The sequence below is a fragment of the Hypomesus transpacificus genome, chromosome 11 (genome assembly GCF_021917145.1).
Source record: "Hypomesus transpacificus isolate Combined female chromosome 11, fHypTra1, whole genome shotgun sequence".
Classification (NCBI taxonomy): domain Eukaryota; kingdom Metazoa; phylum Chordata; class Actinopteri; order Osmeriformes; family Osmeridae; genus Hypomesus; species Hypomesus transpacificus.
This window is the reverse complement of record NC_061070.1, coordinates 15,055,321-15,069,140: the sequence shown is the minus strand read 5'-3', so window position 1 is coordinate 15,069,140 and position 13,820 is coordinate 15,055,321. Positions and strand designations below refer to the sequence as shown.

At 42.4% G+C, this 13,820-nt stretch overlaps 4 protein-coding genes and 1 pseudogene across 8 annotated transcripts; 2 read left to right on the top strand and 3 right to left on the bottom strand.

The window, feature by feature from the left end:
• Window positions 1–2,868: 2,868 nt before the first annotated feature.
• On the bottom strand, window positions 2,869–4,401 carry LOC124474095 (cytochrome c oxidase assembly protein COX20, mitochondrial). The gene is made up of 4 exons (XM_047029979.1): window positions 4,255–4,401; window positions 3,956–4,061; window positions 3,637–3,700; window positions 2,869–3,373 (listed from the first exon to the last, which is right to left on the bottom strand). The coding sequence occupies exons 1-4, from the start codon at window positions 4,270–4,272 to the stop codon at window positions 3,232–3,234; spliced, it is 330 nt and encodes a 109-aa protein (XP_046885935.1). The 5' UTR covers window positions 4,273–4,401; the 3' UTR covers window positions 2,869–3,231.
• Window positions 3,701–5,954, top strand: lhb (luteinizing hormone subunit beta). Of its 4 annotated transcripts, XM_047029976.1 has the most exons (4): window positions 4,073–4,232; window positions 4,964–5,017; window positions 5,212–5,404; window positions 5,568–5,954. In XM_047029976.1, the coding sequence occupies exons 3-4, from the start codon at window positions 5,213–5,215 to the stop codon at window positions 5,808–5,810; spliced, it is 435 nt and encodes a 144-aa protein (XP_046885932.1). In that variant the 5' UTR covers window positions 4,073–4,232; window positions 4,964–5,017; window position 5,212; the 3' UTR covers window positions 5,811–5,954. The 4 variants fall into 4 exon arrangements, with proteins under 4 accessions (XP_046885934.1, XP_046885933.1, XP_046885932.1 ...); XM_047029978.1 differs by lacking the exons at window positions 4,073–4,232; window positions 4,964–5,017 and adding an exon at window positions 3,701–3,731; XM_047029977.1 differs by lacking the exons at window positions 4,073–4,232; window positions 4,964–5,017 and adding an exon at window positions 3,707–3,839.
• An 88-nt stretch (window positions 5,955–6,042) lies between these two features.
• On the bottom strand, window positions 6,043–6,988 carry LOC124474093 (ovarian cancer G-protein coupled receptor 1-like). The gene is given in 2 exon segments (XM_047029974.1): window positions 6,043–6,719; window positions 6,721–6,988. Coding segments are annotated over 2 exon segments (855 nt in total). The 5' UTR covers window positions 6,981–6,988; the 3' UTR covers window positions 6,043–6,124.
• A 1,062-nt stretch (window positions 6,989–8,050) lies between these two features.
• On the top strand, window positions 8,051–10,498 carry si:ch211-132e22.4 (ovarian cancer G-protein coupled receptor 1). 2 transcript variants are annotated; one of them, XM_047029373.1, is made up of 4 exons: window positions 8,051–8,217; window positions 8,531–9,853; window positions 10,126–10,184; window positions 10,265–10,331. In XM_047029373.1, the coding sequence occupies exon 2, from the start codon at window positions 8,666–8,668 to the stop codon at window positions 9,515–9,517; it is 852 nt and encodes a 283-aa protein (XP_046885329.1). In that variant the 5' UTR covers window positions 8,051–8,217; window positions 8,531–8,665; the 3' UTR covers window positions 9,518–9,853; window positions 10,126–10,184; window positions 10,265–10,331. The 2 variants fall into 2 exon arrangements, with proteins under 2 accessions (XP_046885329.1, XP_046885328.1); XM_047029372.1 differs by lacking the exon at window positions 10,126–10,184 and having other exon boundaries at window positions 10,265–10,498.
• On the bottom strand, window positions 10,195–12,225 carry LOC124473724 (annotated as a pseudogene).
• Between the last annotated feature and the right edge of the window lie 1,595 nt (window positions 12,226–13,820).

Genomic DNA, 13,820 nt, shown 5'->3' with positions numbered 1-13,820 from the left:
GTCAAAGTTGTGAGAGTGTGTTTTTGAAAAGTTTGGTTTCTGCCTTTGATGAAGAATATCGTTTCTACTGTTCTGGAGTCCCTAAAGACATGCCTCAATGCTGTATGTTTTATCATGTGTGGATGTATTCATATCATAGTCCATTTATTTCAAAGTGCTTTCCTGACAATGGTTTATGTGGTATGTGTTGGATAAACAAGCAAACCTATCATTGTGTTAAGTTTCATTTCACTTCACCCTAAATGATCTGAAGTCATTCAAAGTGGATACAAGTCCTTTAGATGGTGTGGGTTTGCAGGAGCTCTATAGTAAGAGTAGATCCTAATGTTATACGACATTTAACCCTTACATGTCAGGACCTAGGAGGATGGGATTAACAGCGATCAACTGTGAGGACATATCTTAATCAACCCTACAACAGTGAAGGAGCCCTGACATGGCAAGGGCTTTGGTTTTTAGCAACAACAACAACAACAAAAACAATGATGGACTAGAATGGAGCCAGGAGCACCTGAATTAGAACCTCCTGCCTGCTCCTGGTGGTAAACTGCTCGAAATCTACATGTCAGAACTTCCTGAAGGCTGCTACTGTGCTGAAGACCAAGCCAAGCAGAAGATATAGACCTATTCTCCTTATGTCCCAGCCCTTTAAGTCAGCAATAACTTGGAATCCCCCTTTACTGATGGGAAAAATATAATAAACAAACACACAAACAAAAAGTAGCATGTATGTACATGACATGTCAGACATACTTCATAAACCTCTTAATCCTCTCATTTAGGTGACTAAGTATGACACATTACCAGCAAAATACATCTATATTCCCATATGTAGACTCAGAGAGGTTTTATATGCTGAGAATTGGACGGACACATGTTTAGGTTTCGCACAAACATTTGACATAAAATCCGCCTTCAATCCCGACAATCCGCTGTCCATTCCTCAGTATGTAGGGCAGCTGTTAAGTCCAGTTCTTAAGAGAGATTGATGGCTGTCCCGCTGTGATTGGACGGTGTGACGTCCTAGCTGATCTTCTGGCTGTACAGACGCTGCCCCTGCCCTCATTTTTCACGCGCATTGACCATCCCAAGTGACATCTTCAACACTCCGCTCCTCATCTCTCGGGTCGGCATCGCTCCGCTCTCTGCCCCAAGCCAACTCCGTTGGCCCCGCAGGTCCGCAGGATGCGTCGGTTGCTGGACTGGACAAAGTTTGGTCCCGCAGGCAGAGACTATATTGACTGGGTTGAGGGTGCCTCCCCTCTCCCCTCTACCGACAGGCAACTCCCGGTTAGTTGAGATTTGTCCCCTTATTTTTCATGGGCCAGATCTACCGTGGAAACGTGTTGATATTTAATTTCTTTGGATGTAATTTTGTTGACGTTTTTTTTTTTTTGGGGGGGGGGGGGGGGGGGGGGGGGGTGGTTATTTGTTTGAACGTCATTTCAACTACTAGCCTGTGATACTGCTATACTACCTGTTAACAACACATTAAACAATGCCTTGTACTTGTTTTCCCTGCCATTCTTTAGGACAAAAAGTGGAATGAGTTGACTTCTGGGGAGGCCACCAGCACTGAAGTTATTGTCTACATCGTCATAGCTACTGCCTCCTTCCTCTTCCTCGGGCTCATGAGCTTCCTGGTGTGGCGGAGGCGATGCTCCGGGGGGAAGCTGGATGTGGCTAACGTGATCGACCTGGCCGACCTGCAGGATCCTGAGAGGAACGTGGAGCTCCTTTCATCCATCCGGCGTGGACGGGAAGCCTTCCCCAGCTCCAGCTCAGACCCGGACATGAATGACGGGGTCTTCCTCATGGTTTACCTCCCCGCTCCCTACGAACAGTCCCTCACACAGCTGGCCCGCGCTGCCTCCATCACCAGCTCCAGGGGAGCGGAACCACCAGCCCGGCGCAACAAGCCCATAGAGCAGCCTCCTGCCATGACCCAGGACCAGGCTCAGATCCATAACCAGACCCAGGACAGGGTCCAGGACAAAGACTGCAGCCAGGAGTGAGGCACACGGTCTGGCTGTGCACAGGAGGAGGGACACCAGGACCGGTCCAGACACACACACCATAGCCATAGACAATCATGTAGCTCTTTATGGATGTTTGGGTACAAATCATCTCTGAAAATAGTAGGAATGTCTCTTCTATGAGATATAATGGTTGGGGAGCATGTGGTGTGAGTGATATTTAGAATTACAGTCATTATGGTTCAATCTCTCTGGACGGGTTCCGGAACTCCATATTCATCATCACATGATGTGAGATATCAAGCAACTTGGATCACTTTTGTTGTTTCAAGACTGTTAAGGGTACAGACAACAAGTTCTAGAGGAAGGTTATATTATTTATATTACATAATTTGAATATTTCCTAATATCTTGAACTGTTAGTAAACTGTAGAAAATGCCACCTGTAAACATTCCAGTAAAAAAATACCTAGTGTAAAATATATGTGCCATGTGTTTCTAAAATAAAGCTGAGGAAATATCTTAATTGGATATCTCATCTGTGTTTACTTTAAAAACCAAAAGTAGAAATATGGAGCGGAGAATATAACACAATAATTCCAAACATCCATATCCATATAAAACCAGACTCACAAATTGAGAGCTACATTGAATGCTACATCACACCTACATTCTGTCTAAGTTATAAATGAATAGTAAGAAGACCTATTAAATCTTCAAGAGATTGAATCTCCATGTAAATATAACAATGGCGCTATCTAGTGGCCACCTAATGAAACTACTGTGTGCTTGTCAACGACACACAAATCATCAACATTTATTTATTCTGTTGAAAAAATCTATACATTTGCCCAATTATCAGCCAAAAATTTTACAAAGTTTCAGACAAAAGTGGATTGACATGTAGCATTTTAATATAAAATACTTGAGTCATAGTCACTAAAATAGTTCAAAAACATAATCCAGGCAATAACTGGACATTAAGAAGAAAGATTTATAACAGGCTGGGGTACAGAAGTTGGAGTTATCTGCCTACCTGAAATGTACACTTTCCCTAAATAACACAAAATGGAAACAACCATCATTAGGACAATGTTGAACATCCCTCTGTTCTAGTACACATTTGAACTCACCCGACCAGTGAACAGTTCAGAGACAAGGGTACATGAGCACAGGCAATGGCATGCAAGGCATATGCAGCAGCAGTCCAACAGGGTGTACAGGGGGAGGGGTGAGATGACCGATCATTGGTTGGTCATGAGGTGCCTGATTGTGCTCCTTTAGGCTTGCTAGTGGGGTCCAGAGTTGTCCCTTCATACATAACCTTGTTCTTAATACCATCCTGGATCAGTCTCTGCTGCCCACGCAGCTTGGCGTTATTGATTCTGCAGTAGAACCTGAATAGGGTGACAAAGGGACAAAGTACTGTAGGTACACATACAACATACAATAATAATTTGCAACTTTCTTTATACATTTCTATGTGACCTTTTACATGGATAATTACTTCTGTATCCCTCATACCTTCATCCCCCGACCTGAGGTTTTATTGTTTTTCTTAAATACAGTTGGTTATTTCACGTAGCCTGCATGTACTCACAACAGTTGTCAAGCCATGATACTACTAGACTGTGAGGAGTGAAGTAACTAGAAGACCTACCATGACCCCAGTGTTGTAACCATGAAGCCCGCAAACCCCACATCAAAAGACCTCTTCACCCGACCTGCATAACACGGAAGGAGGAATGGCAATGGGTGAGGAGGAAAGGGCAGTTTAAAATCCAAACCATAAGGCTCATGTTCAACATAGGCGTAGTACAGAACTAAGAACTAATTTCCTCGGTGTGTGGGAGACTATACTAGGTGGGTGACCGGCTAGCAAATACGAATTGACAGAGCCATTACTAATCTGAAATGTTGATAATGTATTAATAACGGTAAGAGTCCATAAAAAGCCTAGCGAGGCCCGTCAAACTCACTAGTGGCTAGGAAATGTAGTAGCCCAGCGACCAGTGATCCTCCAGCCCCGTGCAGGATGGCTTCTCTGGCACAAGGAATATTCCTGATGTTCGCGATGCTGAAGCTCTACAGTGCAAACATAAAGTACATAGATGAGATAACTGATAGCTACAACTACTGGTCAGACACAATCGTATTCGTAACACAGCTGACCTTCTGCTGAGGGCAGGAAGTGGCTAGCCCTATGCGTTAGCTAGCTAGCAATGTAAGCTCGTTTTAATCCTGTAAACTACCAAGGTGAGACATGAAACACACTTACTTTCTCTTCACTGGACATGTTTCTACTGTTATTAACGTTGTTTCACAAAACACACGGACTGTCTCATCTATTTACTTTCATAATCACATTGGACATCGCTCATGCGCAATAGATACCTATCGGTGTACGTGACTATTAAAGTTCGTGTGAAGCGTGAAACATAAAACATGTTATGTGTTCCGTGAGACTGCTGATGCATTTACCAAATCCAAATATAATTTTAGATTTTAATTTCCTAAACAGCTATATTTATATGCTCTAGTGTAACCTACTAGTTTGCACAGCGACCAAAAAAGGATAAATACAACTAATAATATAAGAGCACCTATGTTTTTGAGCTCTATGGCATCCTACTAACAAAACTGAAAAGGGGAAATTAAATTTGATCTGAAGAAAAGGCTTTGACTTGGACCTTGACAATGTCAATGACCTTTCAATTACATTTAACCAACACCCTTCCCGTAAGAATAGCAAGGATGGTACTGTTACATTTAATGTTCCACACATGAGTGGGTCCAGGGTCAAAGAAGTCACTGAGAGCAGAAATGTAGTGCCCATGTCAAAACAGGAAAGCCATCATGTCCAGGTTGCTTCGACCCTAAGCCATCCACTATGCAGGACTTTGTGAGGTATTAAGAGAATGGCTCTCAGCCAATGAATGGGCAGTCAACACCATCACCTGTAATGCAACAGACGGTCTTATTTCCAGGAAGAAACATGGTACAGTAAACCTGTCAGAGGAAAACAACAGATTACATTCAAGGTTTGTTACCTTTGATTGTAAAACTGTACACCAACCACCCCATACTGGATATGTATAAATATAGACACATGAAGCCAGACTCAGAACACAACTGTGCAGCAGAGTCAGGCAAGTGTTCAAAAACAGATGGCAACATTTGAGGGGAAACATAGCATTATCTGACATTGTCAGTCTGTCTGTTTTCATTCCTTCAGGATGTTGGGAACCTCCGTTAGCTGTGTTACGTTCCTCCTGCTGTTGCACCTGCTCTTTTGCTTGAATCCCTCTGTGGCGTCCCACCTGCAGCACTGCCAGCCCATCAACCAGACTGTGTCTGTGGAGAAGGAAGGATGTCCTACCTGCCTGGTGTTTGAGACATCCATCTGCAGTGGACACTGCCTCACCAAGGTAACCCAGTAGAGGTATATTTGAGGTGCACTTGATTCATATCACCTGACATGCCCTGTTTATATGGTCCAGTTGTGCAAGCATAGTAGGCCTATTCTAGGTTACTGAAAGACTAAAAGCTACCATAATTCAATGAGCATATGTGTGTACTGTACATCTCCAGGAGCCTGTCAGGAGACGCCCATATAAGCCTGTGTCCCAGCATGTGTGCACGTACCGAGACGTGCACTACCAGACAGTCCGCCTGCCTGACTGCCCCCCCAATGTCGACCCCTTTGTCACCTTGCCCGTAGCGCTGAGCTGTGAATGCAACATGTGCACCATGGACACCTCCGACTGCACCATCGAGAGTCTGAAGCCAGACTTCTGCATGACCCAAACGGCTTTTGAGCCTGCCTACTACTAACCATCTGGAGATACCAGGAGCCTAAATTATGAAAAATAAAACTTGATTTGGGAATCTCATTGACTTATGAATACAATTCCAATACAACACAATTTATTTTGTAAATGTTCAATGTCTAAAATCAATAAATGTTCTCCAACTTGACTTTTTATTTTCATGGTTTGGTCTGTAAATGTCTGGAACCAGCTGATTACAAAAGACAGATGAAACATAGTAGTACTGACTTTAACACTTTATTTAGTTGATTTTAGTACCACAGTTCCTGCAACCAAACCCTTTGTGCTCTATCTCATCTCCTCCTCACAAGGTTCCAGTCACAGTGAAGTGGGATTATCAGTCACAGTCGTGGTGGTCTGGGTAAGGTTGTGCTCTCCAGGCAACAGCCGATCCAGACAGGGACAGGAACAGGTCATCAGTATGTCCTTGGTCCCATTCCTCATAAACACATAGAGGAGGGGATCCACCAAGGGGCTGAACATCACCAGGATGCCTCCCAGATGTGACTTCACAGGGCTCCGCACAGCAATCAACAGGTCCTGCATGACTCGTGGGAGGAAGAGAAGACAGTAGATCCCCAGAACCAGTGCCAACGTGCCAATAATGCGTCTCTTCTCCAGGACGGGAACAGAAATGGAACCGGACAGAGCTCTCAGCGTTCCCACCAAGAAGAAGATCATCAGGGGGACAGGGATCAGGGTCAAGACAGAGTTCAGGATCAGCCCGGCCTCATACGGCATGACGGATAGGATGATGACCTCGACGAAGGGAAACAGCCAGACGATGGACGACACAATGAAGGAATACTTAACATTGCGTCGGAAACGGTACCAGAGGGGAAAGGCAACCACCAGGTACCTCTCCAGAGCAATGCACACCATGAAGCCCACACTTGCAGTCAGGCCAAAGTTAAATAATCAGCACCACAATATTACAGTAGCGCTGGAGCATGACTGGTGCAACACACATCTGAAGGAGGTCCGAGATCAGCAAATTGATGACGTAGATGGGCGCAATGTGGTTAGCACAGATCAGGCAGTAGAGTAGATAGATGGCCAGGAAGATGACTGGGATGCCCAAGGAAAAGACTCCCCAGCCCATCACATAGAGTACATGGCCAAACTCACTGCCATTATTCTGTGTGTTGTTTTCAAAGTGGCAAAATATGTCCATTCTTGAGTTGTGTTCTGTGGTAGTAAAGAGACAGTTTCGTTTGGTTAATGAGTCACAAGGTTTTGTTATGTTCTGCCAGATGTTGTGATGATATAAATTATTCTTATGAGTTTCCTGCAGTAAAATACAGTGTAAAGATATATGAGGAAAACACTATCATAACAACCCCAGATATTAGTATTTGTGTAACTGTGTATCTCTCCGCACACATCGTACTATAGGTATGAGTAATTCAGCTAAATACCGTAGTAAGCTATAGGGAAGTTGGCTTCCTGCTCTGTCTCTGCAGTGTAACCACAAATATTTGACAACAAAATAAAAATAGTACGTTTCTGAAGAGAAATAAGTCTAAATAGTTTCATAAAACCTCTCCAAATGTAAACATTTGAAGTAAATTATCATTTAGTCCTATTATGCAGTTTTTATGTTGCTGGTGATGTACATTTATCAACATTTTACATATAAAACCCGTTTTTATATTTAAAAAGTATTGCAGTGTTCTTACCTGGAGGTGGGTTGGAAATCAATGTTTTGCTAGTCATGTATAGGTGTTCCGCTTTCTAAATGGATAACAACCTAAAATAGATTGCACTCCTCTAGCAAAAACACAGTACATCATCAGAACTTCCTTACCACTCACACACACAAAGAAACCCCACATTTTAGACAAGACTTTGTGACTCATGAGGAACAAATGACTTCCACAAAAAATATTTCAGTATCTTATTACCAAATACAATTACCAAATGGCCACATTAGTCAGAAGCTCCTTGTAAATTCTGCAAAAACGCATTGCATGCGTTATCACGGCAATTGTATTGCAAATGAATATTGGGAAATGTTGACATTACAGTAAGATGGCCTGTTCATCTGGTGTATGATGATGGAGATGCAGCAAGCAAGGAGTATGTTTGTTTATCCTGAAAGGCTGCACACAAAGTCTGCAATGCAAATGGTAACTTATGTCAGTAGCTATACTCAATTTCTCATATTTACCTTATGGAAATATGAGGCTGACCAACCCACATTCAAACAGCTTATCTGCCAGCTGTTTCCAGTTAGAGACTGGTTGACCTGTGCCAAGGAAGGATGTGCAAGATAAATGCATGTTAAGTCGACATAACCGTACAGCAGAAGACAAAGGCAATCTCCTGGACATAGCCTCTATTGATCCTGTTTTCAGGGGGGTCAATCAGGAGTTCAGATGTTTTTTCAACTAGATTTAGATCTACTGAAGGTGAGATAACTTACAATTCGACCTCTTTCTAATTTTCCACTGTTGTGGTGGGGCTAATGCATGCGTGTTTGGACAATTCATGTCGAAATATATATATATTCTGTTGGTTTTCCAAGTAATTAAGAATGAGTCTTAAAATAACATACTTTAATTATTAAATCTTATTTGTATAGTCCTCTTCACAAGCAATGTCAATGGAAGCTTTACAGAAGCCCATAGATACCCAAAGGATCAGTTAAATAATGTTTTAATCAATCAAAAATAAATGTGCTGCTGCGTTAATGTTGTAAATTTATACTGACTGTCATTCCAGCAACCGCATATGTTGACACAGGAAATGAGTTAACCTACAGTACAACCCGCCAACCAACTTTCACCTGGAAAATTGTGTCCACCAAAAGAAGTCCTTATCTAATTAGCAATCAACTTAACAGCCAATCAGCAGTATATGGGGTTCCTGGTTTCAGAGTGTGTCAACAACAACACCAACAGTACCACCCCTTTAGACCGGCTGGCTCACGTCATTGGCTGGGTGACATTTGCTGTGGGCCTTCCAGCCATTGGATTGGCAATCTATGCTCTAAAGCACATGGCCAAAGGTAGGAATGGAGTGCCTTTCCACATCATCAGCCTCCTTGTCTCAGATATCTTCAACTTCATTGGCCGACCACAAGTCACCACACAAAGTGTCATATCCCCTGACATGTCCATGCTCATCTTGTACTTTGGTGTTGTCTCAAACATCACCTTCATGGTGTGCATAGCACAGGAGCGCCACCTGCAGACAGCCTGGCCACAGTGCCAGGGCTTTTTCACCAGAGTCAAAAGCACCGCCCTGTTCTCCATGGTCATGTGGGCGGCACCCTTCGCCATCCTTGCTCTCGCGGTGCTCAAATACTATTTCTGGTTCGCTGTGACCCTGCTCCTCCCCTTCCCCCTCCTCCTCTTCTTCCTCCTGGACTCGTGGCGAGCTTTCCTCTGCTGCAGACTCTCTCCCACGCCGGAGATGAAAAGAACCGTGGTTTCCTTGGCAATCATCCTAACCAATTACACCCTGTTATTCCTCCCCTTTGTGCTGAACATCCTACTGGAGTCATTGTGTTTTCTAGAGGAGGTGCACTACCTGGGGCTGGTAGCCAACATGCTGCTGTACCTAACCCCCCTGGTGGACCCCTTCCTCTATATCTTCATGACTAAAGGACCCAAAGAGTTGGCGAAGGCCCTGTCCTGTTGCAGGAAAAGAGAGATGGATCACCCAGAAACCATCAGCACTGTGTCTGAGATTGTCACAAGACTCTGAAAATTTGTATCAGACATTCATGTTTAACTAGCTAGCTACCTAATTAACCCTAACACATTTCCATTAACCTGGCAGAGACATTGGTTCCTAGGTCTTAGTGTTTTACTTGTAATCAAAAGGCTTGAGCAACATTCTGGACTGCTCTGCAAAAGGCCTGAGATTGTGTGTTTTGGATGTGAATTAGTTTCATTATATTTTGATTGAATTTGTATTTATATTGGGAAACCACAAAGACTGTGGCTCGATATACCCCAAAGACTGTGGTTCGAGATACCACAAAGACTGCGGCTTGTGTGTTCTGGATTACCGCAAAGACTTCGGCCTGTTTTCAGAGGGGTATTATTACTTTTATTACTTATAATAATGGTTTTATTGAATTTACGTAAAGTACTTTGAGCTGCAATTCTTATTGCTCTTCTATGAAATGTGCTATATAAATTAAGTCTTATTATTATTATTACTATTTCTGACAGCCCTTGAATTGGAATGCTACGGTGGATTTCAATTGTTCCTCAAAATAAACTCATGTTAGTGGATCCAGAACGACAAATATCAGACTTAACATGTCTGTTCGTGTCCTAAGGCCACTGTGTTTATTTGTCCACTAGAGGTCCTCAGTCTCACTTTAACCCATCGATACGGGACAAAAACGAGGATATGGAAACAAGTCAGTGACATAATATTTTGAACTTTAAAAAGCATTGAATACTTATATTAAACTATTATGTGTGTACTGTACATCTCCAGGAGCCTGTCAGGAGACGCCCATATAAGCCTGTGTCCCAGCATGTGTGCACGTACCGAGACGTGCACTACCAGACAGTCCGCCTGCCTGACTGACCCCCCAATGTCGACCCCTTTGTCACCTTGCCCGTAGCGCTGAGCTGTGAATGCAACATGTGCACCATGGACACCTCCGACTGCACCATCGAGAGTCTGAAGCCAGACTTCTGCATGACCCAAACGGCTTTTGAGCCTGCCTACTACTAACCATCTGGAGATACCAGGAGCCTCAATTATGAAAATGAACAACTTTATTTGGGAATCTCATTGACTTATAAATACAATTCCAATACAACACAATTTATTTTGTAAATGTTCATATCTTATATCATTAAATGTTCTCCAACTTGACTTTTTATTTGAATGGTTTGGTCGGTAAATGTCTGGAACCAACTGATTAAAAAAGACAGATTAATCATGGTACTACCAACTTTAACACTTTATTTAGTTGATTTTAGTACCACAGTTCTTGCAACCAAACCATTGTGTTCTATCTCATCTCCTCCTCACAAAGTTCCGTCACAGTGTTCAAAGTGGGATTATCAGTCACGCTCGTGGTCTGGGTAAGGTTGTGCTCTCCAGGCAGCCGTGTATCCAGGCAGGGACAGGCCCCCCTCCGTATAAACACATAGAGGAGGGGATCCACCAAGGGGCTGAACAGCACCATGATGCCCCACAGGTCTGTCTTGACAGGGCTCCGCACAGCAACCAAAAGGAAATGTATGACTCGTGGGAGGAAGAGAACACAGTAAGTCCCCAGAACCAGAGCCAATATTCCAATGATGCGTCTCTTCTCCCGGACGGTAACAGAAATGGAGACGGACAGAGCTCTCAGCGTTCCCACCAAGCCGAAGATCAGCAGCGGGACTGGGATCAGGATCAGGGCAGAGTTCAGGTACAGCAAAGCCTCAATAGACGGCAGGAAGGATCCGATGACGATATTGAGGAAGGGGAACAGCCAGAATATGGAAGACACCATGACGGAATACTGAACTTTGTATCGAAAACGGTACCAGAGGGGAAAGGCAATCAGCAAGTACCTCTCCAGAGCGATGCATACCATGAAGCACACACTTGCTGTCAGGCCATGGTAGTACACAAGCAGCACCACATAATGTCAGTAGCCCTGGAGTATGACTGGTATAACACACATTTGAAGGAAGTCCGAGATCAGCAAATTGATGACGTAGATGGGCGCAATGTGGTTAGCACAGATCAGGCAGTAGAGTAGATAGATGGCCAGGAAGATGACTGGGATGCCCAAGGAAAAGACTACCCAGCCAATCACGTAGACCACCTCGACAAACTCACTCCTGTTATTCTGTGTGTTGTTTAATAAGTTGCTGTTGCAAATGATGTCCATTCTTGAGTTGTGTTGTGTGGTGCTAAAGACACAGTTTTGTTTAGTTAATGAGTCACAAGGTTTTGTTACGTTCTACCAGATGTTGTGATTATATAATTGATTCTCATCATTACCTGTAGTAAAATATTTGCATTTTAAATACAGTGTAAAGATAAGGAAAACACCATCAAAGCAACCCTAGATCTATTAGATAGCAGTTATGTAACTGTATCTCTCCGCACACATCATAGTATAGGTATGGGTAAGTAACCTAAATACCGTAGTAAGCTATGGGGAAGTTGGTTTCCTGCTCTGTATGTGCAGTTCAACCACAAACATTTGACAACCAAATATAAATAGAATTTTTCTGAAGAGAAATTGGTTCAGATGCTTTCATAAAACCTTTCCAAATGTAGAAGAATGTTCATTTACTTGAAATTTGAAATACATTCTCATTAACTCTTATAATTCCGTTTTTAATGCTGCTGGTGATGTACATTTATCAAACTTTTTGAAAAGTGTTTTTTTATATAAGAATATAAAAATAAGTATTGCAGTGTTCTTACCTGGAGGTGGGTTGGAAATGTTTAGCTTCTCATGTATGGGTGTCTGCTATTTAAATGGATATCAAGCTACACTAACTTTGCATGATGATTGTAAGATAGCACACAGAAAAAACACAGTACATTTTCAGAACTTCTTACAAACAGACACATACAGTCACATTCATCCTCTCCTAATGCACGATAATTATCCTCCAAAATCAATCATTTTCAGCCTTTGGGATGATAACCCGCCCTTTTCAATCTGGCAACACTGAGCACCTTGCCGCCTTTGTTATCATTATTGCTTTAATATATGAGGACAGAAAAGTGTCTTCATATTCTTATTTTAATATGTGGCCATATAAAGAATGTATTATTTATAATGTTTTATGCGTTATCATTATTGCTTTAATATATAGACTGACACGTGAAAGACATTAAACAACCACGGAAAGCCACAGAAGCACTGTACCAAATACCACAAAAAAAGATTTGTTTTACATTTCCACTTTGCAATTTTATTAGGTTCAAAAAATAAATGATCATCTAGCCTATGTCATTTGTGTTATTTCATTTGTGACATTTGTGTGCATTCACATGGTCATGGTGTGGCATGCTAACGTTAGCTAGCCAATGAAGGGGTGTGACGTTTGTTATTGCCATTCAGTCGAAACTGTCATCAGGGTATTTTTAGCTAAACATAGTTCAGCTGTACCGCAATTTCCGTCAGCTGGCCTATGAGTAAGAAAATTTACCTTTCTGACCATCAAATAGCATGACAACTCTTTCATACATGTAAAGCAGCTCACAGAAAAAAATCCCAACTTGTGTATTGCTCTGCGGATCAGTGCAACGCTACCAGCAACAGTAGCTTCAGCCAAGAGGAGGTTTTCTAAATTAAAACTGTTGAAAATGAGGTCAACCATGGCTCAAGATCAAGAACGCCTCATTCTACTTTGATTATATAATACGTGTAACATATTTTACAATATATCATTTTAATTGAAAGCAAACTTGCATATATTCTTTTGTCTATGTCTATATTTTAGAGTTTTAAGATTCAAGTCAGTTAGCTTTCTCACTATACCTGACAAAGCTTAACCCCCAATAAAATGTTGAAAAAAATTAACACTGGTAACAGAATGGTTTAGGATTACATTACAGAAAGTAAAATAACACACTTCTGGTTCAGTACATAAGTGAAGTGAACACCATTTTGCTACCTGTATAATCCTACATCCCATGCTTGTGTTATTGCACAAAACGTGGTAGAAATGCAAAATTAGTTTTGCACTCCTTTTGCACTAGTATAGGCTGTGGTAGTTCTACTTAGCTTACCTATTTTCTTGCACTACATACACAATGTTGGTGCCAAACATGTAGCTATGTTTTCAGGCTGTGATATCAACACCCTACATTTTTGTATGCCCTTTGAATGCTAAGGTCCTGTGATTCCCACACAGCAGTAGTCTAGTGGTCAGCTAGCTCATCTGTAAATTACCGGGGTCAGGTCGGATTCTAGGAAATCATATTTTAAGATATTGGGGTGGCCAATCAAATTTCAGGGGTGGCCCGTGCCACCCTAGGCCACTCCCTGAACACACCACTGGGGTTAACCATAACACAGACCCCT